Source organism: Ruditapes philippinarum, unplaced genomic scaffold (genome assembly GCF_026571515.1).
Source record: "Ruditapes philippinarum isolate M1 unplaced genomic scaffold, ASM2657151v2 ctg2870_1_1_1_1, whole genome shotgun sequence".
Lineage (NCBI taxonomy): Eukaryota > Metazoa > Mollusca > Bivalvia > Venerida > Veneridae > Ruditapes > Ruditapes philippinarum.
This window is the reverse complement of record NW_026852338.1, coordinates 29,564-56,691: the sequence shown is the minus strand read 5'-3', so window position 1 is coordinate 56,691 and position 27,128 is coordinate 29,564. Positions and strand designations below refer to the sequence as shown.

At 31.0% G+C, this 27,128-nt stretch overlaps 1 protein-coding gene across 12 annotated transcripts in view; it reads right to left on the bottom strand.

The window, feature by feature from the left end:
- Nucleotides 1–27,128, bottom strand: part of LOC132757189 (dynein axonemal heavy chain 1-like) — a 102,443-nt gene that overhangs the window by 48,877 nt on the left and 26,438 nt on the right. For 4 of the 12 annotated variants that reach the window (XM_060748441.1, XM_060748421.1, XM_060748398.1 and 1 more), the window contains exons 25-49: nucleotides 26,553–26,780; nucleotides 25,815–25,997; nucleotides 25,154–25,458; nucleotides 24,346–24,550; nucleotides 23,986–24,083; nucleotides 23,361–23,466; nucleotides 21,533–21,646; nucleotides 20,781–20,930; nucleotides 20,337–20,423; nucleotides 19,676–19,782; nucleotides 19,212–19,291; nucleotides 18,692–18,783; nucleotides 18,211–18,365; nucleotides 17,483–17,660; nucleotides 16,638–16,832; nucleotides 16,139–16,258; nucleotides 10,660–10,704; nucleotides 7,480–7,638; nucleotides 6,972–7,088; nucleotides 3,290–3,430; nucleotides 2,418–2,578; nucleotides 2,038–2,195; nucleotides 1,607–1,780; nucleotides 942–1,120; nucleotides 76–309 (exon numbers count right to left, since the gene is read on the bottom strand). In XM_060748441.1, coding sequence (XP_060604424.1) covers nucleotides 76–309; nucleotides 942–1,120; nucleotides 1,607–1,780; nucleotides 2,038–2,195; nucleotides 2,418–2,578; nucleotides 3,290–3,430; nucleotides 6,972–7,088; nucleotides 7,480–7,638; nucleotides 10,660–10,704; nucleotides 16,139–16,258; nucleotides 16,638–16,832; nucleotides 17,483–17,660; nucleotides 18,211–18,365; nucleotides 18,692–18,783; nucleotides 19,212–19,291; nucleotides 19,676–19,782; nucleotides 20,337–20,423; nucleotides 20,781–20,930; nucleotides 21,533–21,646; nucleotides 23,361–23,466; nucleotides 23,986–24,083; nucleotides 24,346–24,550; nucleotides 25,154–25,458; nucleotides 25,815–25,997; nucleotides 26,553–26,780 — 3,771 coding nt within the window. Of the gene's footprint in view, nucleotides 1–75; nucleotides 310–941; nucleotides 1,121–1,606; nucleotides 1,781–2,037; nucleotides 2,196–2,417; nucleotides 2,579–3,289; nucleotides 3,431–6,971; nucleotides 7,089–7,479; nucleotides 7,639–9,734; nucleotides 9,759–10,659; nucleotides 10,705–11,746; nucleotides 11,765–13,310; nucleotides 13,332–16,138; nucleotides 16,259–16,637; nucleotides 16,833–17,482; nucleotides 17,661–18,210; nucleotides 18,366–18,691; nucleotides 18,784–19,211; nucleotides 19,292–19,675; nucleotides 19,783–20,336; nucleotides 20,424–20,780; nucleotides 20,931–21,532; nucleotides 21,647–22,359; nucleotides 22,466–23,360; nucleotides 23,467–23,985; nucleotides 24,084–24,345; nucleotides 24,551–25,153; nucleotides 25,459–25,814; nucleotides 25,998–26,552; nucleotides 26,781–27,128 lie in introns of all 12 variants that reach the window. The other 8 variants (XM_060748404.1, XM_060748468.1, XM_060748453.1 and 5 more) reach the window with 6 other exon arrangements.

The following is a 27,128-nucleotide window of genomic DNA, read 5'->3' as shown; positions in this document are numbered from 1 at the left end:
TTCTCTCCTCAACACTAACAGATAAAATCTTTTGACATACTTTTATAAATTTTGCAGAAACTGCAAAAACATTACCTTAAGATGATCTGTAACTTCACAATAGATTTTGTTTTCAACATTTGCTGACAACAAATCAGCGTACAGAATGGGCTCCAGGTTGATAACTTCATCTATTTTTGCATCAAAGTCTGACTTCATCTTTTCTCTAAGCAGGTTATCAAACCAGTTCCTGTCCTCATCGTTGACCAGACGATCCTGGAACACTCGGCATGATTCGTGGTACCACAATCTCAACAATGATGGAACTCCCTGTTACAAAAATTTAATTATCAGCATAATTTATCATATCATGTAAATTTTTTGGTATCATATTTTAAAGTGACAGCTGTAAAGTTACTGAATACATGTAATAATGATACAAGAAATTTTACAGCACAACTGTTTAAGAAAGTCCAAGTACTGTTGAGACTGCCTTAACGACCCCCTGAATTAGACAACTCCCTGTCATATGTGACGCTATTTTCTGCCCCGACGCAATTTATTATAAATTTAGACTGAATTAAGCGACTCCCTGTCTAACGCGACAAGCGACTGTGAAATCGGTGTCCCAATTTGCTTTTCAAACTGTTTTTACCGACTTTGAGACGCTCCCGGAAAATTTATACATGAAAGAGTTAGCGTTCATTATCTCGCGTGATGTTATTTGTCTCAAAAGTATCAAGCATTATTATAAAACCTTAACATTGTCAAACTAAAAGTGATTAGCCTTTGCCACTTGTATAGAGCCATGTCAGCCTGCATGTCATTGCAATCTGACAGGGCTCTATACTGTTGATAGCTCAACTTTTGTATTTTGATATTGAAAGCCCTTAAACTTTGAATGGACCATTTCATACAAATCCAACAGGTCAATGGGTAAGTATCTAAATACATGTACATACATCAAGTTTTCCTGGCTCTGCCATAAGAATACCCTGGAACACCTTGGACAGATCTCTCAAGTTGAAGGTGTAATGAGACTTGGCAGGTGTGGGCAGCAGCTGTGTACTGATGGTGTTATAAACAGCAATAGTCATTTGAGTCAGCTTGTTACAATGTCCAGATATACCTGCATTCTGACCTGTAGAAAATATAAAAAAAACATTTGACCATTTAATGTTTAACAGCCTGTGAATTTGTCACTTGACTATGCTACCAGTATAGAGCCAGACCAACATGCACATTTTGTGCAGTCTGTCCATGTAGACTTTATACTGTTGGCTGCTCAGTAACAGCATTTTACTACTTCAATACTTGCCCATCAGCATTGTGGGTTCGAATACCATCAGAGATTCTGTCATATAAGAAAGCTATTCAGCAAACTTACGGAACTTCAGTGGTTCTACTAAGCTGCCAGCCTGTGAGAAGGAGCACCTGAGGTCCTTCTCCACCAGTAAAGCTGGGAAAATGACGTATGACCTTCAATGTGATTTAAAACAACTAGGTTTGTAACAGGCATTAAGGTTTACTGATTTACAATGGCATTTTGTTGAATTCTCATACATTATACCGAATGAAGAACAAATGAAGAAAATTAAGAAATTAAATTCACATTCTTAACACTTACTTATCCATGATTTCAAAATGCATCCAAAGATGTTCATCAAACTGCTGTCCTCCATTTCAGTGAATGCCAGGAAGTTGAAATGTCTCAGCAGACGGGCAGTTGTTGGGTTACGACCTCCACCAGGTGGCCCCATAGCACAAACAAAGTTCACATCAACCAGACGTCGGAACTCACCTATAATAAACATAATATCGGTCAAAACACTTAAACGTTAATACCATGCAACTTCCTAAGTCCCTTCCATACATGCATTAAAAATCTGATTGTTTCTAATAAAATGAAAACTTATTTAGTCAATTATAAGAAACTCTAGCAAAAAGCCCAATCAACCTTCTGTATTGGCTGATAATGAAATATGCGTGCTAATACTTACATATATATATGTGTTAATGTGAACTTTATACCAATTTAAGATTGAAAATTTGACATACCAATAGCTTTCCTGTCGTACCATCCCTTGAAGTCCAAGTACTGCCTGATAAGCTCAATGGGCGGCTGAGCACCGTAAGTTTCCAGGGCAGGCATGTTCAAGTCATCAATAAAGAACACAAAGTACTTTCCGAGAGGTGGGCCAAACACTCCTTTACGTCTGTAAGTAAGACAGTAAGGTCGATTATGGTTAACAGTACAAAACATATAATTTATAATATATAACTTGAATTTAATTTAATACTGAAATCCCTTAACCTTTAACTGGACTCTAACAAGGCAACAGGGCAAATCCATTACACTATTTAGGTGGTTAAGGGATAAAATTCACAGAAATGGTAGAGCTTTAAAATAGTGAGCTTAAAATGGCTGAAGTGTGTACCTCTTATCAAGCTTTCCATCAATGAGATCTTGGGTCTGGTTAGCACTCGTCTTGGCTGAGAACACAATGAAATCTGGGATGAATTCTTTTGGCATGTATCTTGACAATTTATCAGCAATTGTCAGTGTTTTACCAGTACCCGTTGGACCTATGGACAAAACCTGAAATAAAACTCACATGCTTTAGCCTATATAATATGGCTTTTGATAATAAGAAAATAGTTCAAGATAGGCTCTTATAGTCACAGGAACCGGAGAAGTTAATTAGAACTTAGGAAAAACTAAAAATGTGTTCATAGGACACAGATGTCCCCACATTCTGGACATTGTTTTGACAGTCTTTGGATAGCAGCATAACAGCCAGATGGATAAACCAGGGCAAATCTATATTCCATCCCTCTAGCCCCTGAGTTAGGGCATAAAAACACAACATCACATATTAGAACACATGTAGCAATTGCCAAAAAAAATAAACAACTGAAAGTAAATATATACTGATGTTTCCAGGTCTATTCCAGAGCAAAATTTCAAGTACATGTATAGATTTTTAAAGTATATGTATAACAACTTGACTATAATGCACATTAACTATTTCACAACCCATACATACAATATTTTAACTTATTTTTGAAACAGGAAAATAATTTGCTCATACGTGTGCCAAGGCTTAAAATGCACATTTTCTTGAAAATAAGATTTCATTATATAAATAAAGAGGATGTAAAATTCATTCCAATGAATTCATATCATTGATGATAAATAAATACCAGGGCAACATAGAAATATATTCATATTCTTAATGGAAAGATATGTTATATATGCACAGCCTGTGTATAGAAGAGAAAAGCCTGCATTACAGTTAAATCAACTTACAGTTTTTTTGTTGACAAGCAACATTTCTAGAAGGTGTGAACTCCTCACAGTGTCAATGGTAGGCACAATAATGTCTGAGAACTTGGTCTCAGGTGGAATATTGAAGACCTCTCTACCCTCCATCCAACCAATCCACTGAATCTGAAATAGTTATTACATTCTGAAATAGTTATAACATTCTGAAATAGTAATAACATAATGAAATAGTTATAACATTCTGACTATAGTTATGACATTCTGAAATAGTAATAACATGCTGAAATAGTTATAACATTCTGACTATAATTACAACATTCTGAAATAGTTATTACATTCTGAAATAGTTACAACATTCTGAAATAGTTATAACATTCTGAAATAGTTATAACATTCTGAAATAGTAATAACATAATGAAATAGTTATAACATTCTGACTATAGTTATGACATTCTGAAATAGTAATAACATGCTGAAATAGTTATAACATTCCGACTATAATTACAACATTCTGAAATAGTTATTACATTCTGAAATAGTTACAACATTCTGAAATAGTTATAACATTCTGAAATAGTTATAACATTCTGAAATAGTTATAACATTCTGAAATAGTTATAACATTCTGAAATAGTTATAACATTCTGAAATAGTTATAACATTCTGAAATAGTTATAACATTCTGAAATAGTTATAACATTCTGAAATAGTTATAACATTCTGACTATAGTTACAACATTCTGAAATAGTAATAACATGCTGAAATAGTTACAACATTCTGACTATAATTATAACATTCTGAAATAGTTATTACATTCTGAAATAGTTACAACATTCTGACTATAATTACAACATTCTGAAATAGTTATAACATTCTGAAATAGTTATTACATTCTGAAATAGTTACAACATTCTGAAATAGTTATTACATTCTGAAATAGTTATTACATTCTGAAATAGTAATAACATAATGAAATAGTTATAACATTCTGACTATAGTTATAACATTCTGAAATAGTAATAACATGCTGAAATAGTTATAACATTCTGACTATAATTATAACATTCTGAAATAGTTATTACATTCTGAAATAGTTATTACATTCTGAAATAGTTACAACATTCTGAAATAGTTATAACATTCTGAAATAGTTACAACATTCTGAAATAGTTATAACATTCTGAAATAGTTACAACATTCTGAAATAGTTATAACATTCTGAAATAGTTACAACATTCTGAAATAGTTATAACATTCTGAAATAGTTATTACATTCTGAAATAGTTATTACATTCTGAAATAGTTACAACATTCTGAAATAGTTATAACATTCTGAAATAGTTATAACATTCTGAAATAGTTATTTCATTCTGAAATAGTTATAACATTCTGAAATAGTTACAACATTCTGAAATAGTTATAACATTCTGAAATAGTTATAACATTCTGACTATAGTTATAACATTCTGAAATAGTAATAACATTCTGAAATAGTTATAATATACTGAAATAGTTACAACATTCTGAAATAGTTATAACATTCTGAAATAGTTACAACATTCTGAAATAGTTATAACATTCTGAAATAGTTATAACATTCTGAAATAGTTATAACATTCTGAAATAGTTACAACATTCTGAAATAGTAATAACATGCTGAAATAGTTACAACATTCTGACTATAATTACAACATTCTGAAATAGTTACAACATTCTGAAATAGTTATAACATTCTAAAATAGTTATAACATTCTGACTATAGTTATAACATTCTGAAATAGTAATAACATTCTGAAATAGTTATAATATTCTGACTATAATTATAACATTCTGAAATAGTTATAACATTCTGAAATAGTTTCTTTGAAGATTCAATAGAAGTTAGTTAATCTGTTACTACACTAAGGTGACACTAGTACAATGGATTTATTTCCCAGTCCATTCTTATTTCCTGGTGTTGAGTTTAATCATTATCTTTAAAGTTTGATATGAATCCATTATTTTGCCTCTAATCTAATGCAATTATTTTTTTTCAATATGAATAGGGTAAATATGTACATAATTGAAATTAAAGCAGCACGCCTCCAGATTCACACTAATTTTCATGAAAATTTTGAAAATGTATTTGAATGTATTATATTGTGAAAGCAATTTGCACATTATCAATGACACTTACAACCAATGTTAATTACCAAAAAGTTGACAAAATATGCATAAATAGCCCTTACTGCGTTAGTAACGCAGTAGAAATATAGTTGTAAATATTCAAAAATCAGTCATTAACCGCACATAACATGTAAAAAATACTTGAATCTTGAACCATTTTACTTTTCCTAAAATTGTAGTACATATTTCTCAGGTTTGATTGTATTGAAATATTTTGACTCATCTGAAGGCATGCAGCTTTAATGTTAAACACTGAAAATTCATCCCATCAAAAAAGCTCAAAAAAACAAACAAATCAACATAAAACAAAACGAAGGGACAATAACAACATCTTGTAAAAATTGTTCTAAAATATAGTTTACAAAATGTACATGTAATTCAAAATCAAACATTCACAATATTTTTAATATTTTCATAACACACAAGAATTTAAAAAGAAAAGCAAAAACAAAAAACAAAAAAAATCAAATTTCACTTAGATAAACAGTTACAATTCAATTGACAAAAAAAAACCTACAGAAACACAACAATGCAAAACAACAATCAAACATGAACAATTTTACAAAAATCCCCTTACATGATTAGACCTCTGTTACACACAAAGAAAAAATCAACGTTATGAGGACATGACAAACAAAAATCTGCAATCAGCTAACTCCCAGTATCAAGAATTAAATCAGTCAAAATACAAAGTTAAAATAACATCTCAAATATTAGTTGTCCATAAAATCTATTTTTCTAAAATCACAACACAGCTTACTTTCTTGTTCTGTTATTATAAAAAAAGTATAAAGTATTTATTTGTGCAGTGTTTATTTATTTATCTACGCCAGTCTGGCATAGGAACTTAAAATTCCATTTAGTTCCTTCTCAAAATTGTCACTAATCATTCAAAATTTGAAAAGTTGCCTCTACAGTGGCTAAATTTTAATAAACAGAAATAATGTAAATGATATTAATCTGTTGCAATTTATGTTGATGTCATATTTGTAATATCAGAAATGATATTTTTTATTTGCAATCAGCACTCTAGAAATATAAACTATATATGTATATGGTAAATCAACATCTTCAAATAATTACAATTCTTCTACCTGTAACCATTTAACAGAAGAGTGGCCCATTCATATCACATCTGATTGTTCAAAATACAGGCATCGAAAAATATTTTCAGTCATCCTGCAGGGCGAGTAGCTTCTAAATCCAATATGCAGGCAACATTTTTCTACTCATCCTGCATTGAGTTCTCTAAAATTCTACTTGTATTTACTAACGGACATGCGGAATTTTCGATCTCTGAAATATCTGTAGTAAATGTTCCGGTTGGTCAAGAAGTATTTTCTTATCAGCACTAAAGCATTGGACCTAAATTACTGTTTGGCAGTTTTAACAAACCAAGCTGACTGTTAAAAACCTATTCCTCCATATGTAAAAAAAAATTCTAAAATGAATTTAGGAATTTAAACATTTCTTCCCCTTATATAAATGTATGTTATAGTTGACAGTGGCAGAAACTTTATAGAAAATCATAATGTTTACCTTCCTCTCGCCTTTCTCATCATCGTCAAGGGCGTCATCACTTTCTGAGCTGCTGATACCTGCATCATCTAGGTTGTAAGCAAAAACATTTTCCTCTTCTGGGTATAACATCTTGATCTGTAAACATTACAACAGAATTTTTTTATAAATAACAATGTTTAAATTTACCATTCAGGGCTACTGGTATTAACAGAGAAGACACAGTCTGCATGTTGTTGTAGCCAGATCAGACTCTATATACTCCTAATGACTTCTGGTAGTGCATAGAGCAGATATTCTGTTCTATACCGGAAGCCAGTGCAAGATTCTTATAAATTTATCTGGAAAAACAACTAATATGAACATTATTTTTCAAATCATATTTAAATTAAATTCTTGCCTACATAAAAATTGAAAATTGATATGTTTTTTTTTCCATTGAAGAGGCTTGATGTTCAGGAATGACTTAAGGCTATTTTCTTGTTTCTCAAATACTAAAAGGTTAATAAACTTATCCCTCTAAACCTACCCCTTCTGCCTTCATTTTCTCCTTGATCCATTTTGAGAACTTGAGCTGACTATCATGGTCTCCAGTCATACCAATGGACCATACCAAGGCAAATATAAACCATGGTTCAATCAGTTCCTCAATACGAGCAAGTCTCTCTGCTGGTATGGGCTTCTCCCCCTGTAATAGCAGTGCCATAAAAAATCAAAATTTACCGTTGATATTTTAAGAGGAAAAAGTTTTTGAAAAAAGCTATTCTTAAAAAACTTTGCTGTAAAAACTCCTTTGTAATTGTTTTTACTCCTTGCAATAAAATGAAACAGTTTTATTATTTAAGAACGTAATATAAATGTAATCAACATAATTGCGCAAATACTCTTATTATTCAAAATTATATTTTCCCTTTATTTTCCATTAGTTCATTTTCAAAGCAGGTAATGGGATTTGTTAACAATTAAGTGAAAAAAGAAAAAAAAACTACCATCTCATTTAAACACTAATATCATTACAGCACTTAAGGGTCAACAAAAGTTCATCATTACACGAAAGGAGCGAAAAAACAAACAGTTTATTATAAGAAAATAGGTAAACAAAATTTCGAAAAACTGCAAAAAAAAAAATGGAACATAAAATCAAACTAAGAATAAAGACTGAATAACACAATATCAAATTACAACTTAAGTTTATGTTCACATCAAAAATACGAGGTATGTTCAAAAAGTTCGTGGATTTTTGCTGTCATTTTTTACTTGGTTCATAAAAACACCCTTAGTGGATATGAATCGAAAGAGTGTCTTTTTTTTCAAAAGTAAGATTTACTTTTATTGTTAACTTTTATTTCCTTTACGAGTTATGTGCCACTTTATTTTACCATGGCAACGCAACATCGGGCGCACGCCGAAATTTTCATATAATGTTTTTAAATATAAACAAATGTTGAAACAAATTAAATGATTGTTTTATGAAGTTAAATACAAGTCATCATCTCTATTAAATATTTAAATGACATAAATCTGACTTTCGGCGTCGTTTGGACGTTGAATAGCTGAACAGACAGGTTTTGAGCAGCAGTAGACAGACGGGTAAGTTGGGAAGTAAAAAATCCCGTTTAAAAACTAGAAATTTGCTCTTTCGGAAATTTTTACCAATAAATGTGGTATACTCCTTTATATTTTTTATGAGGTGATTAAATTAACGAAAAAATGAGTTTTTGAGCAAGTCTCTTTGTTTCAGGTCGCGCAAGCGATTCAAATACGCCAAATACATTGCTCACAGACAGAAAGGGCGACGAATAATTTTAGCGCCAACTTGTTGGGACGTTTGTAACGTCAATTGCAAAAGATCTACAGAAGTTCAGACATTATGACAGTTTTTTGCGAGATGTCCGACATGTTTATTTCTGCATCGGGTCTATGCATTCAATTTCTGACAAAAACAATTTAATTTTAAAATAATATTTTATTTCATTCATCAGGATATATGCGTTTTTACAATAAATACTTGTAGTTATTATTTGTATTTCCTGTATTTACCCGGTCCGTTTTGATAATTAATGCTAGCGGTGTTCAGTAGATTTTACCGCATAGAATAATTGTCAGTTGATAAAATAATTTCTTTATCATCGATAATCATATTGTTAAAGATCGGACGAGGGCGGTTTCGAATTGATACTATTCCAATCAACAATTGAATGAACTTTAATAAAACACTGTCCGTTTAGTGTCTAAATTACCCAAAAATCCCGATAAAGAGCGGAAAAGTATGCGGTACTCGGACCTTTATACGGAGAATGGAGCGAATAGATGACACTTTATATCTCGGGTCATCATCCGCAAACAGAAAAATGGTTTTGGTATATGGATCCGCAGATGATTGAACACTAAAAAGAGTACTTTCAGAAACAATGACGCTGGTTTAAAATGTTTCATTTATATTGCGACGTTACGAACGTCATTTTGTTTCATCATCAGCGTGCGCCGGATTGTGCACCCTCCCTTGTGATTTGTAAGCTGTCACAGAATTTTTATTTGTAAACATATTGTATTGATTTTTTCATTGTTTATTAAGGACATATTTTCATATATGTCTCTTGTAAAATCATATACGCAAATTAAAAGATGTGAACAGTAGAGCCGCAGTCCACGAACTTTTTGAACAGCCCTCGTATAAACTACAAGTATGGGTAATGAAAAAAAATCTACAAAACTGCAAAGTTTGTTTTCTAATCTTAAAAATAAGGATAATGATAAAAAATGCACGACTTCCTACCCACTTACCCTTCCTTCACTCTCATTATCTGCCTGTGGAAGGGATTTTGTTAAAGGAGTAAAGCGTTGAATTTTTCATTTTAAAACAACTTATTAACACAAAGATTATGTAAGCTTAAAGACAATATATATAAATGATAACCTGTTACAACTAAAAGCTAACAAACTGACTCACTTAGAGCTTATACTGACCTAACATGCTTGAAAATCAAGATATTTTCATGGGGGACCAAATTTTCATGAAATCAACATTTCAGACAAATTTACCAGGTTAAATATCCACAAATTTCAATTTCCGCGCTTTTAAAATTATATGTTCCTTAGATATTTAGAGAAAACTTATTTTCAAGAAATTCTTCAATTCCCAAAATAAGCAAATTAAATACATCATGAATATTGTTGTTTAATATATCCTTGTGGACACTTAAGCTTATAATGCTGTGCTTTTGTCTTATCCCAAAGAGCTTAGGCTTTTTTTGAGCTTGAGCTTTTTTCATATCCCCAAGAGTTTGGGCTTTTTTATATCCCCAAGAGCTTGAGCTTTTTTCATATCCTCAAGAGTTTGGGCTTTCTTTATATCCTCAAAAGCTGGGGCTTTTTGAAATTTAGCTGTTATATCAAACAATAAAGTTTCAAGTAAATTTACAAAGAAAAATAATTCTAGGTCCCGAGTTCTGTTACTGTAATGTCTAAAGAGTATTTCATATTCACCCAAAGTAAAAATGTTGTAAATGATCCCGAAAATACCCCCTGTAGGCAACTTTCAAGCACATCTAGATTTGCTATTCAAATAGTCAATATAAACTCAGTTAAGCGCATTTCAACATCCAAAAAAAACAACATCAATACAAAAAAACACAATAATACTTTTTTTCTTAACAAAAAAAAATAATGTAGACAAATAACAGTAACTCTGTAATAAACTATATCATACAACTTTTCCTGATACATTCGCTTCGGACTTTTTTATCATCAAAGCCTGGCAATATCATGATTAAAATACTGAATTAATATAATTGTGTAAAAAATATACAGTCAAACCTTTCCATAAAGGCCACTCTTGGAGAGAAAAAATATTGGTTGTCTGTCTCTTAGGCTTATGCCAGCATACCAGCATTCAAATTAAAGATTAAATGATGGCTTTTAGAAACATATTTTGTGTTTTTTAGTCTTTATTTTGAAGGTGTTACTACATTTCACAGGATGGACTGTACATGTGTAATTAGAGACTGCTCATTTACAATATATATGGACTATATAGACAGGTCTGATTGTATCAACCAATTTAAAGGTTAACTATCCTAACAATATGTCTGCAAACAAAAGTTTAGGTAAGCAATCAATCATTTAAATGTAGACAGAAATTAAGATTTCCTTAGAACTCTTTTTGAGAATTTGTCAGAAGATACACTTAATTTATTTAGATGTACATTGTGAATTACATTGTACATGTATATATCTAAAATATTCAAAAATGCACTTAATTTGTTTCTGCTGAATAATGACCAAAAATATAAAAAATAAATAAAAAAAAGTGTATCTCTGACCACCTCCTGTATATTAGTTTAAAAACTCAATTTCTGTCTCGACTTATTACATTATTAAAATAAGTGACTGTTAAGTTTTCAATGGTTACACTTCTTTATTTTTTTTTTCTTGCCTTAAGTGAATTGTATGAAATTCAAAATCTTCTTGCCTAGTGAATTGTATGAAATTTAATATTAATACATCAGGCCCCGACATTTTTAAATGGAAATCAAATTAACAATTTCCTGTAAATGATGATACTCAAAAGAAAGACTTGAACTAATTCAGTTGATGGTTAAGTATTGAAATTTTATTTCAAATAAAAAAATAAAAAATAATTCTCGCTCATAACCCACACACAATGCAACAACCTCTCAATTATACAAACAATAATTCAATTCTTCATTGAAAGATGTCCATTCTGTAGAGGTTTGACTGTAATTAGAAATGTAACCATTGTTTTGTTGCCGTTATTTGCTATTTTTAGTTCTTACCGCTCTTCTCAGGGCTCTCTGTGGTAACCATTAGCAACCAGACAGTTAGTTGTTATAGCAAGAAGGGTCAAAATATAGTACAAGGTCGAAGGTCGATGTTTAAGTTGGTGAAAATGAAAACACATTATGTTAGCAAAAACAATTCAAACACAAAATTAAGCATAAATTTAACTGAACAAAAAGCAAAAGAAATTGTTTTTACTTAAAAGCTGGTGATAATTAAAACAGCAGATTGTGTTTTAAGCATAATTATTGATGCAGCTGAAAAATGTTTATCCGAAAGCTGTGACAGTTATATGTATGTTTACAGTTGAACCACAAATTTATTAGAATATATAAGTCTTATTATAACAACACAATAAGTACACTTAAAAAGCATGTAAATTTATTGTTGAATTGAATAATATAAATTTCACAAAATTGTAATCTTTTATAAAAATTTTAATATATTAGAAATTATGTTAATTTAATTAACCAATATTGTTACTATTTTGTATGTTTATAGCCGCGCTGTCATAGCTCAATGTCTATTTATAGAATAAATTATGACAGAGCTGCAATAAACACCATTCTACATGTATATCGAGTTTATAAAGAGCTCTATAAATAATATTGATTTATATGATTCTATATTTAATCATAAATGCTCCATCACCATTCTACATGTAAATATATAAAGTTATTGTACTCATTCACCTCAAGATAGCACAAAGGGTATACAATTTAGCACTAGATAATTGTGGTTAATATAAAAAACACATGCATTTCTCAATGTCAAGTATAGTGTTTTTGTTTTTATCCTTAAAAGTTTGAATTGTAAATCTGTTATTCTTTCTTTGTATCAGTATGCTTTTTCTCATTCTTTTTTTTTCCAGTGATAACAATTTTCAAAGTGTACTTTTTGGACCAAATGTCCCTGAGATAAAATTTACTACTTTTTTAACAATGTGTATTGAACAAAGTTTTTGTTACAGTATTTTGTTGGATTAAAAGAGAATTCAAGAATGTTTGCGAAGACATGTAAATTCAAGGTCATATTAATTATTGGTCCAAAAGCAATATTGTAATAAAACATAGACAAAAATGTCATAAATGTGTTGAAATTAATCAGGAATGTTTTCCCTAATTGAAGATTCTAAGTTCAAAGTATATTTTATCGTCTGAAATTTACTCAAAATCAAAACATAACCTCTAAACCAAAATAATTCTAAAAAGAAAATCTCTAACCCAAAGCCATCTATAAATATATCAATCTATGCCACATCCTTGTGACACATGAAACCAATGTGTATGGTTACCAAAAATCATTCAAACAAAAGTGACAAATCAGTCTTTTCCCAGTGCTCAGATAGTTGTATTTAAGTCTGTGCCATAAATTAAACCCATGCCATAAATTTTGAAAGACCAAATTTTCCTCAAAACAAAACCTCATGCATATACTTTGTGTAATATATGTGTAATTTAAACAAATAATCACAAAACCAAAATCTAGATTATATTAAAAGTGCAGATATATTGCATCCCACAAAAAAAATAAAAAAATCATATAAGTGATTGCCCTCACATTTGTATTTGCAAAGTCAAACTGAAAATAGCAGTTATAATAATCTCGTTATAGTCATCTTAAAATTGAAAATACTGAAAGCATTGTAAAAAGGCAACTTTGAAGTGTTAGGACTGATAAAACGTTCGGAAAACTTGTGACATCCAAAATTATAACACAAAATTTTTATCACCGTAATGCTTTTGCCTAAATTATTTCAACACACATAATTTTTTCAATCTTGAAAATTTGACAGACACAAAATTGGAGCATCAATAACATACTTTTTATCAAATATAGAAAGCCTATATCAAAAGATATGAGATTTTGTTTGCTTTTTTTAACCATAATCTCCAGAAGGAAGCAATTTGGAAAGATTGAAAAAAAAAACGAAAAAAAAACAAAAAAACTTTTAGCATATCCTTTTATTAAATGATTAAGTCAGAATCCATAACTGAGTTAAATAAATATAATTTCAGTGATATAGGTTGACAGCGGCAGCCATTTTGTGCTAAAAAAAGACCGACATTGATAAACAAGTTCGACTCTGAGTGTCACAGAGACTCAAAAAGCATTTCCATATATATTGCACAACAACAACAAACTTGTGGCACACCAATAAACAACACTGAACTTGGTGTTACGGCTGAGAATTCTTAAGAACATTTAAAATTAAACAACAAATATATATATATAGATGGATCTTCACAAGTTGTGACAAGTGATTTAAACAGAGATCTTACCCTACAGTATGAGTATTAATAAGAAAAAATATTTTTATTTTATTATCATAATGTACTGAATGGCTGAAATTCCATTTAAGCTGCATTTGATTTGTATATACATTTATTTGAAGCTTATTTACACAAGATAGTTCTCATATTGAAGACTAAAGCTGTTATATTTCTGTATTTAAACCACATACAAATCAAGGGTTGAACGCAAAACTGCAGTACCTTATATGAAATAAAGGACTTACAACAGTTTTGCGATCAACTTTTAAAATATGAATGAATTTTTGTCAAGCAGGATCTGACTTCATTGAAATATCAGAAATTTTTTTTGACAGCATCCAAAAAATTTTTTACATGTTAAATTCTGCTTAGAATTTCGGATTTGATAATTCTGATATAGACCAACTGATAAAATCAGGCAGTCAACAGTGTAAACCATGGTTAGATTTCATGTGGCAGACTGGCCTATTTTATTGCCAACAAAAAATATTAGTTTCAGAAATTCTAATGTGTTGTATTGTTTGTATGTGTTTTAAACATAGATATTACATAAGCTGCAAAAAGCTCAATGATAATAAAATATATACAGGAAAAATTTAGCATGATTATATAATATGTATGGCTAAATGAAGAAATATATGGAAAAGTATTACTAGCTAATATATGGTATGGTTCTAACCTTGATGAAAAAAAAAAAAAATGAAATCTTCAACATAATTTCAGAGTATTTCTCAATTTTATTCAAAGCACAAGTGAGAAAGATCGTTTGCCATAGTTGTGTGTTTAGTTTACCCTCCCCACCATAAATATCACCATATGAGCGTGCAATATTCACCATAGAGATTATAGGTTTACATAAAATAAGACCTTCCTAATTATTGTATTCACTTGCTAATACAGTCGACTCTCGTTATCTCGAAGTCATCGGCACCGTCCAAAAAGTATCGAGATAACGAAATGTCGAGATAAACATATTAGGGATTGTATAAGGCAGAAACTGATTTTTACAAAAGACATGTGCATACCTTATGTCAAATAAACTATGATATCCCTATGTCTTGTTTTCATAGGCCTAATCAATATTTAACAAAGTAACATTAGCGGATGTTTACCAGTGGAAATACGGGTGTCAGTGATAAAAACACATAGTGAGGTTTACTCAGTAATACACCAATATAGTGAAAACATTGTTTCAGGGTGCTTTATCCGGATATTCTTCCAGGTTATTTATCGTATATTTCTCGAGATTGTTCGACCGCTGATTGATTTGGTGGTGATGTTGTGAAACAATATTGCAACGAAAGCGTTTCTATACTTTCACTATTTTATTGCCAACAAAAAATTAGTAGTTTCAGAAAATTCTAATGTGTTGTATTGTTTGTATGTGTTTTAAACATAGATATTACATAAGCTGCAAAAAGCTCAATGATAATAAAATATATACAGGAAAAATTTAGCATGATTATATAGTATGTATGGCTAAATGAAGAAATATATGGAAAAGTATTACTAGCTAATATATGGTATGGTTCTAACCTTGATGAAAAAAAAAAATGAAATCTTCAACATAATTTCAGAGTATTTCTCAATTTTATTCAAAGCACAATTGAGAAAGATCGTTTGCCATAGTTGTGTGTTTAGTTTACCCTCCCCACCATAAATATCACCATATGAGCGTGCAATATTCACCATAGAGATTATGGTAAGGTTTACATAAAATAAGACTTTCCTAATTATTGTATTCACTTGCTAATATATAAGAAAAATATATATCCCTTCAAGCTAATCATGAAAGAACATAAAAAAATATGAAGTGTCAACTGAAAGCAATCAAAGCAGATTTAATTGTAACTCTTGAAAATTAGGACTCCCTTTCATAGGTGGTCCGTCTTATAGTATACGCAAGTAAATAATGTTCCCAACAAATTGATATGCTTATATAATCTGAAATAAAAATCTATGTTTCTTATTTTATACACACATGATCATTGCTCTAGTTTATATAGTAAATGTACAAAGGTTAGCCAGACTAGCATTAGTATTCAAACTTTGATTGGTAAAGGGCATAGGAAGAGCCAGATTATGTTGATAAATATATGGAAACATGCAATATACCTCTTTTGGCATGAATGGTGTGAAGAAACACTCCAGTAATTTGAGGAAACTGAAGACCAGGTTACAATCTACGGTTCCCACTATCTCACGGACATTGTGTCGCACAAAATCAATGGCAGGCTGAAAATGATAAACATAAATAGCATTTTCAAATGAAATATTCCTCCTTATAAAGCTATATTATATCTTGCTTTGTAAACAGGGTGGCTGATAGAAAGAGCAATAATAAGCCAATAAATAATTTTCTAGCATTTCTAATAAATTCAATATTTAGTAACACAAAACAGTTAAGTTAAGCTGTAACAGATTAGATTAAAATAAAAGTACTTCAAATACCATAAATAAAATATTGTTGAAAATTTTTATAATATATTGTCAAATATTCTATATACCTTTAAAATATTTAAATTATGCATAGAATTTTTACACAATTATTGTACAATTATTCTGTTTCGTCTGCAAGCAATAAATAATAACTTTTCTCGCTTAACAAACATACCTCCATGAATTTGTCGAATAATTCCTGTAATTTTTCTTTATATTGATAGATATTTTCAGGAATGGTTCTCAGCCAGCATTCTACAAATGGTGGCAGTCCGATATAGCTAGGTTCCAGGTATACCATACCACATCTGCTCACTGTGGCAGGGGAGGCTACTGCTAAATCAGCTACTTCAAACATCATCGTCATGTGCTACACAAAATATAAAGAAAGATTTAAAATAATACTATTCATAATAAGGGTGATAGCTTATCCACAATCGTTGCACTTATTCACAATTATTGCAATACTTTATTAAAATAGTGGCAATAGCTTATTCACAATTATTTACAAATATTACACTTATTCACAATTATAGTGATGCTTTATTAACAATAGTGGCAATAGCTTATTCACAATTATTGCAATTATTAACAAATATTGCACTTATTCATAATTATAGTGATACTTTATTAACAATTACTGCTTTAGCTTATTCACAATTATTGCACTTGTTCACAATTATTGTGATAGTTATTAACAATAACTGCAATAGGTTATACACAATTATTGCAATAGTTCATTCAATCTTTAAAACAGTAAATATCTCCTTTTAAAGAAATTGTTCCAATCTGCAATATATAATTTCATCTAAAGAAGCCTATAAAAACTTGAAGAAATAACTTGTTAATTTTTATGAAAAAAAAACAAACCAAAACTCAGTAACAACAAACAAAAATTAGAATAATATTGTAACAATCACTTATAAAGACAAAAAAAAACCAAAACATCCTATGAAAAGACAAACTTAAAAAGGCACATCATTCCTAATCAAAATTACAAAAAGAAGGACTTCTATTTACATCAGTAAGCTTGATGATTTCTCCACTGCTGAGACACAACTTCTTATTGTCATCAAGTACTGTGTTCATGTTCTCGATCCAGACGGCATCTACAGGGCCGTCAAACACGTACCAACGCTTGTCCTCATTTGTTGCTGATGAACCGCCACGAATGAGGGTTGACAGAATACCATCAGTCCTGCATGATAAAAACCATGTTGTAGAAAATACACATTTTTTTGTATAATATCAGTATTTTCTAAACAATTTTTACGACCTGATAAGCATCAGTCCAATACATAAACTCCATAATTGCCAATGTGGGCTATTCCCATCTCCTCCAGAGTACAAACAAACTTTTACAATAACAAGTTGGTTTATATATCTATAATAAGGGCAACACACTCATTGAGCTTTTGTGTGAGGTAGTGCACTACAAAGCTTGAATGGTAAAAATTTGTTTATACCCCCTGGATTGGATAGGGAAAACTGACATTTGCAGATATCTTTATAACATCTTTGTTAACTCTAATAAACAATAACTTTACTAAAGTTATGGGGGCACAGTTACAATTAAGTTTTAAATTTGACAAATTTTTGACACAATTATTTTGAAAGAAAACAAAAAACAATTAAGAATGGGTCCATTTATCAAGCTTGCTAATAAATTTTGTTAAATCTGTGCATTATATATATGTGCATATATATCTTAATAGCATTGAAAAAACACCTGAGTAGTTAATACAAACCATTCATGGGTAAGGGCATCAAACTCTCCGTATAGCTGACCCATGGTGATAGATTTCGGGTTAAGAACATATGAATGTGTAGGTGTGAACGTGAAACCTGCAGGTGACAACTGGCCTGCAAGGGCTGTCTGTGCCATTTTCAATGTCTCGTAGCACTGAAAATTATCAACAAAAAGAATGATAAACCATTACCCAATAGTACTTTGATATATCATTTTAATAAGGTCTTGCTTATCAAATTTAAAATAGCCTGAAAAATGCAAGCCAAACAATACCTCATTTCTTTTCCACAGGTTTGAATAATTAAACCTATAGAATGAAACTAGCTGGATAGATTTGTTTTGTTAACAAACTTATTAAAGAATCCTTTTTAAATGGAAAGATTTATCATTGCTATAAAAAACAAATATGTTTCATATGTATTGGAATAAAATATTGGTAAAAAGATTTAAACTGTTGAGATCAAAAATTTCTAGCATACCTTTGTTTTACCAGATCCGGTTGGACCAACCAACATAAGACCGTGACGTACCACTGTGGTTTCAAACAACTGTATACACTTGTTGATAAAACCTGAATAAGAAAATATGTTATAAATTACTGTATAGATATATATGACTGTGTCCTTTCATCAAGTTTTGAACTTGTGTTTTACACTAAACTCAATCATTTAAGCAAGAAATTTAAGTCATGCAACTCAGATCTCTAAAACAATGCTTGCTAGTAATGTAAAACTCATCCTTAAAACTAGACTACATGTGTATTAAAAAAAACTTTTTCTGCTTATACATATAAAGCAAAAAAAGCAGATTATAATATATCAATTTCTCTTGGGCATCTATAACTCCCCTTATGGCAGCTGCCAAAATGACAAGGCAGAGTTATTATCACCCTTTCATGTACCTAAATACACCTGGATTAAGTCAAACAATTGTCAGTGTCCATAAAAGGACTTGACCATTCCACCAAACCCCTGCTTCTAACATTGACATAGTACAAACCTTCAACATCCTTGATTCCCAGTTTTGGACAAGATTTTCTCAAGTATTCATCCAGAGTACCATAATCTATAGGCTGCTCCCTGTAAATAAATTCAAACATTAGTGTCATAGCCCACATAAGTGAAACAGTGTAAAAAGCATATCTGTGCCTTAAGACCAAAAGTACTATCTATATGATTGAAAGCACAATATAATAAGCATATTTCATTTCGAGAAGTATCCCAACTTTATTTACAAATAAAGTTCCTCATATAATCTACTAGCATCCAAGCCTGCAAACTAACCATTATTTTTAAATGTGGTTTTTACAATCAAAATGGTAGAAACTTTAGATTATTATAAGTACTCAAATGTATATGTTTATAAGACCATGTATGTTATATCTGTTTCAAGAAGTAAAGAGACACAATCCATATAAGTAAACATTTGATGGAAAAAATTTGTAAATGATATTAAAAACTTACTTGATGTTGGGGAAGAGATCTGACACAATACCATTAAACAGTTTCAAGTCATCAACCAAGAACTTGGGTACATTGACATCTCTAATGGCTCTCAGGGCAATCAGTTCCTGTAAATAGAAATCAAAATAGTTTAAGGTAATATAAAATGCAAGCTCAATTATTCAAATCATTATAAAGTAAGAAAAATCTTTTTGTCAAAACCATCAACAGGTTACATTTGCATGTAAATAATATTATGCTGCTTTAACTTTCTATTGTTCCAGTATGGGATTCTGAAATACTGCATAAAAACTTTGATCAGCAAACTGATTAATACACTATATTTGTAGTCCATGCTTAACAAGGGTTCATCCGCCTATTTAGGCACAAAATGCAGCTTTCACTGTTAAGTTAACAGACCCTGGGCATGTCACAAGTCATCCCCTTAAAGGGTTAATTTTGAAGCACACATTCAGTTTCCATTGCAATCAGACACTAGCTTTATACTATCTATCTGTGTTGTCCAATCATGGTCTACGTACTTAGCTATAAAAATTTGCTGTACATATTTTGTGACCTTTCCTAAAAACTATGAATGATTTAATCTCGTTTGAAAGATAGACAAGTTCATTTAACCTTTCAGGTGTGGTAAGGTTTAAACATGGAGCAGAATATTGTTTACCTCATCCATGTCAAAGTACTGTCTCTTGAGGTTACCGGCAGCAGAGATTACAGATTTTACTGCTCTCATACCAAAATCATAATGGTCCTGTAATATAAACAATTATTATATACTTATAAATGAAATATTAAGAAATATGGATGAAATAAAAAGCGTATTATTATATTTTTTCTGTATTTTTACTGGTGTCTTGCCAAAATACTTTATTCTAAATTCAGGCAACACAAAAAATTAACTGGTCAGCCTTTCAAATTGTAAAGTCAAAAAGAGAAAAGGTATATAATAAACAGAAAATTCAAGTTTTATACATACAAGATATATTTTCAATTACAGACATTTTACAAGACGCATCAATATCAAATGATGTACAAAAACATAGGTTGAAAAGGGCAGAAATATAAATATTTATTTATATAAGGGAGATAATAAGCATCTGTATATTACCTGAGAACTGAGCTGTTCTGAAGACAGTTTGAAGGTAGAGACAATCTTCTTTGCAAGTTGTTTGGCTTCAGAGAAACCAAAAGAGAACAAACTGATTTCAGCAATCAGTGCATAGTCCGGTACCATCATAGCTACTGGTCGAAACAAAGCCTGGAACCAAAATAAAAACAATATTTTAAGAAACATAAATCTTTTTCTCAAAATAGCACTCATTTTCCGAAAAAAATTATTGAAATGTTTTCCTTTTCCCCCCCAACAAAAATTAGAATTTTGTAAGATTATCTACTTTAAGATACATGTATATGCAACACCATACTAATCAAATAATGTTCAAATGATTGTAATTTTCTATGCATGATATAATGTAACTTTAACTACAAGAATACTATGCCATATAATGTACCATTTCTTAATCAAATACATAAAATTTAAATATTACAAATAAAAATATATATTTATCACTGTCTGGTTCGCTCAATACATCGAGCATTGGACTGTGAATCGAGCCATCCTGGTCATGCAGGTCACTTTGTGATTTATCATGAAATCCTTTCTACAGTCTTCAAACTGTACCTCTGCTTTGGTATGTACAGAAGTTTTAGTTCCTTGCCAAAGTGAAGGCAACTAATACTGGTGAACGGCTTGACAGCCTGCCCAGAACTGATGCAGTGGCTGGACTGTATTCTGGTAAATTCAATGTGGCATTACAGCCATGATCCGGAGTGAAAAAATATATATAACAGATATTTTACCTTAAGATTGTCAGGAAGCTCAGTTCTACCAGCATAACCAGGGTTCATTGTGATAAACACAGAGCAAGATGCCTTCAATGGAAGCTCCACCCCTTCAAACACAAATCTGTCCACCTGTATAACATGGACAAAGCATATAATATTAAACAATATTTCCTATAAATAAAATAATTTAGGCATTTTAAAACACATTAACTGAATAATGTTTTTCATTTATGCATCACCAAATCTACAAAGTAAGAAAAAGTGCATGTATGTCACAAGAGTTCCAATTCATTTATCATTTTTTATTTATTTATTTAATTTTCACAATTTTTCAAATTTTCTTGCCTATTTTTACTATTATATTTTATTCCTAAATATACTCAAAACATGTTAAAGTAAATGCTTTTATGTGTTTATGAATTCATCTTAAGCAGAAATGATTACTACAAATGTTCTTTACGAAATATTCTTTAGACCAATGAGGACAAAATACATGTACATTGTATACTAGCAATCATTTTATATGTTCATAACAAAGTAATGTACGGAATTCATACATGTATCTCTAATAGATTAAATGATAAGCATTTAACTTAATAAAGTTTTCAAGAACAATGTACAAATTTGATAACACTAAAACTTTACAATGTAATTAACACAATAATGTAGGATACAAAGAAGAATTCTTTTTACTAATTCAATAAATAACAGTTAAGAAAGTAGAAATATTATCATAAAAATTCTGAACAAATAAACGATAAACACTATAAAAACAAATTACATTGACACAAAAACATCACAAAACTACTGAAAGCAATATAATTTTCAACATTATAATATACTTTGGCTTTTTGGGCCCTTGTAATAGTCATGATCTGCATAGCCACTACAGACAATACTTCAATATCTATACGGTTGAACTCGTCAAAACAGGCCCATGCTCCTGAGCTAAATATAGTAACAACATCTGGTATTATTCATTAAAATGAAATATAACTTTTTAAATAAGGAAAACAAAAAAGAGGTCTGGGGAGGATGGGGGTGGGGTAAAATGGGGGATTGGGGAGAGGAAATTGAAGGGGGTGTGATTGGGACTGAAGAGAGGAGCTTTTTCTTTTCAAAAGTGAATTTATTTAATTTATTTAAATTTAGCCAAATGGGTAGATTTTTGAAATATTGGTTTACTTGAGAAAAAACAAGGAACCATGATACTGTGACTATATAAATGAAAGATATGATATGTCATTCTAAAAGATTGATAGGATAGAGTGACATGCATTTATTGAAATTGTTAAACAAACAAGTTAATATTAAAAGTATATTTTCCAATCAGATATTGTTGCTATGACCAGTTTCATTATCAATGAATACCAATTATGGGAAAGGGAATATAAATTCTTAAGTAAAGGTGATAAGTCTTAACAGATGTCTTCAAACGTTTTTGGACTACTCCGTTGAAAACACTTCCTCTTTTGAACAAAAAATTAATTTCAATTTATCATAAACAAGGTGTATGTTTGTATTTTAAACCTGGCTTGTCTTCTATAATTAACTATTATAAGTTTGTCCTGGAAGCTGGTATGTCTACCAAAATATTAACTTGATCATGGTTGTCTACCACATTTCTTCACTTAAGGGCACTCGATATAAACTAAAGAACAGCAAAGAAAGCCCTCTTTAAGAAAAAAAAAAAAAAATGAAGCTAAAGAAGGTCAGTGCAGAGATAAATACAAGGTGCATTGGTTAGATTATATAGGCTATGACAAAAGAAATTGTTAAGATACAACATTCACAGTGACTATAAGCTACAAGAGGCACACACATCATGCTAGAGTTATCTCACCCTCTGTTGTTGAGCTTTCTGAATAGTGGTAATCTGTTGGGCTACCACTGACAATACTTCAATATCTATACGATTGAACTCGTCAAAACAAGCCCATGCTCCGGCACTATAAACCAAACATTAAACTGAATAAAAATTAGGCACTACAAAATCACTGAAAAATCTGATTTTCTGAAATTAAATTACTATCAAAATTCGCAAACTTTGTTGATGCAATAATAACCAGGCTGATCAACAAAATATATCATGTACTGATTATGATAATGCAAATCAATTTTGTGTTATTTCATTGGCTGATAACACTCTGTTTTTAAATTTGCATATAAAATCAACAATTCTTTCCCCTAAAGCTCCTAAAAATCCTTCAGTATACTAGTAGTATGTATTCATAGAAATAAACGGCAGACATCCATCATTGTCATCCTTTAAGAAATGTCAAAAATATATTAGTAGAACCAATGACCTGTTTGAAAAAATCAAATTGCATATTCATGACTTTTCAGCTCTAAAAGTCACTTAGATTCATGCTTTTTCTTGTGACAAATGAATTATAAACACTATTTATAAAATATCTAAAGATCAAGAACTCACTTCATACTTGTACAATGATAGGAGATATACATACCTAGCAAGACCTTTGAAGAACTTGCCCATAGCCATGAAATCTAGCTGGTCAGAACAGTTGAAAACCACACACTGAATGGCCATAGCCTTTGCTAAATCCTGTAAGGGTAAGTTAAATGTCAGTAATATTATCAGATATTAGTTCACCAAATAAGGACATGAATATTTTGGTTCTTAAAATTAACAAACCTTTAATTTAATAAATGTACAGGAGAATTTTTCTCTAAGCAACAAAACAATGTTAACGTGAAATGATAAAAGTAAGAAGACAAAATTTGAGACTGGTCTATTAACTGCGCAAATGTTCAGACGGAGCTAGCGGGCCAAGCTTTATACATGAGATATATATGCATAAATGTACCTTTGTTGTTTCTGTCTTTCCTGTTCCAGCAGGCCCTGCTGGAGCCCCTCCGAACTTCAGATGCAGGGCACCAGTAAGTGTAAGATAACATCTGTCAGTGAGTGGTGTAATAACAAGTCTCATTGTGTTACCAAGGTACTCATAGCCGTACGGAAACTCTGCATTTACAGCGCGAATATACAAATTTTCATCATGCCAGTAGTATCTGAAAAAATTTTTTTATGATAAAAGCCTTATTTTGAGTTGATGTTTATTCCGCCCTATCTGAAATGAACTTGTCCATCTTTCATTTTGGAAAAAAACATTCATCATTTTTAAGGAAATTTCTGTATAAATATTGATTGAACAATGAAACAGGCACATGGTTATTAGACTGCACCACTTGGTCTGCACTGGTCGCATGGGGCGATAGTTACTGTCAGCAAGCTTAAAGCTGGCAATTGATGCAACATGCAAAAATCATCCCCAAGCTTTGTGACTTGAACTTTGTACTGTGTGATGCATAGCACATATCTTTACTAAATTTAAGCAGAATCAAAATACAACAACAGTTAAAAATCTCAACTAACATGTGTCTAAATTCATTTAAAGAAACAACTATCGAAACAGGTTTACATTAACATTTTTTTGTTACCTGAAACACTATACTTCTACATTATTTACACTGAAACACAATATTTCTATGTTAATTGAACTCAAATACACCACCTTTTTCTTTCATAACACTAAATACTACATTTTTTTTAAACACAATAGGTCATGCTGATTAAAACAACGCCTTCTCGCTGAATAATTTCATCATCCATACCTCAGTTGACTGATCCATTCAAAGTCATTGACGTTTTCTACGTTATTATCCAACATGTTAATGATCACATCTCTGGCGTGCACTTCTATCACAATCAAAGCTGATAATGTCATACGTCCAATCTTGGATATTTTCTGATTCACAAGTTCTCTTAAGTCATTAAGCTGTGGTAAAATCTCCTCCTTGAAATATTCAGGTAGAGCTTTCTTTTCAAGGGCTTGCGTTACATGTTTTGCCCAATATACTCCACAGCCTGCCAATACCACCTGACCTGGCCATTTCAACACCCATTCTGTTCTAGGTACCTAGAAAAATATACAAGTTTACCATAGAACCTTTTCTTTGTTAAAAATATATAAATCAGATATATTTAGAATATTCTAGGCTTGACTGATGATACCTGTAACTGGTTGCAGTTCAGATCAGAATATCCTTCCCATATGCCTTAGAACTAGACATATAATATCTGTCATTTGTTGCAGTTCGGATCCCGACAGGACCCACCCATTGGGCGGGAATGAAGCTTGCCTATAAATTCTGCCAAAATCAATAATACTGCACTGAATATGAATGGTCAAAAATTAATCAGAGGATAAATTGTGCTATGAAAGCCAAATAACATTCAAGGAAGCTAAGAAAGTATGAAATAAAACCAACATACCTTTTCATAGTCTACTATACTCTCCATGATGATGATTCTAAGACTGTCTTTCATACAGTTCTCAATCTCCAACATCCAGTCCTCCACATTGCCTGTTGGATACAACTTCTTACCACGGAACTCAACTTCCTCACCTTCACCGGAGTACATACGTGTAATCTGTAAATCATCCTCAAAACGAAGCTGTAAAGATATTCATTGTATATTTATATTATGAGAAATATCATATATATCTTGTTTATACAGTACTAGTTTAAAAGAAATTGTTTTAATTTGATTTTGTTGGAAGCTATAAGCTTATTGAGACACACTTGAATCCATTCATGGAACCAATCAATACTAACCAATGAGTGTAAAGTTTCTTCAATGGCTTGCCCCTGACAGGGTATGAAACCAAGCAGCCAGCAATCATTGGATTCCTAGTTTGACATGTTAAACACTTGGCCATTCCGCCACTTACTGAGTTTTAATGATAATTGTCAAAAACTTTTTACTTTTGATAACATCAGAGGCCTAAAAATAAGCGCCACAACAAGAACAATCATACAAATCTTAGATAAAATGCGTATGTGTTCTGAAATAACCCTAATTTTTAGTATATACTCTAAAAAAAATTTCCAACCATGATGCAAACACTGTGTAATTTCTGTCATACAATAGACATTCAGATTAGACATGTCATAGACACAATTCATATCTTTCTTTTGCAGTAAAATAAAATTTAAAGAAATAACTTACCCTGGCAATATTCTCGAAGCACTTTCTAAGATGAGGCTGTACAGCTGTTGGATCCTTGGTCTGTGAGAGAATCTCGAGCAATTCATCGTCAGACAGGAAGTAAAATCTTGGGAAGGCATTACGTTTCGTCTCCAGGTACTCACTAAGACCTTTCTGCACTTGTTCCAACAATTTGTTGCATTCCTTCAGGTTGTCAAGGAGACGGCTGTCTGGACAAAGGGAGATAACCTGTAAACAGAGAAGCAAATTAGGAAATACAGGGGAAGTAATTTGAAACATAATGTTAAACAAAAGACTGGGAATGTGAAAACAAGATGCTATTCATAATATAATTATTAAGACAACTACCTGTATTGTTAAGATCATTCAAAAAATCTTTTATAATGTTAAAGCATTTAAATGTAAACAATGTACAGTAAAAACCCGCTTTACGACCACCCCGTTTTTGAGACCAACCCGCTAATACGAACGATTTTTTAAAGACCCGAATTTTTTATTCTTTATTTTAATGGTCGCTAACCCCGATTTTGAGACCACCCCGTTATTCCGTAATGCGACCAGTAAATTCAGTCCCAT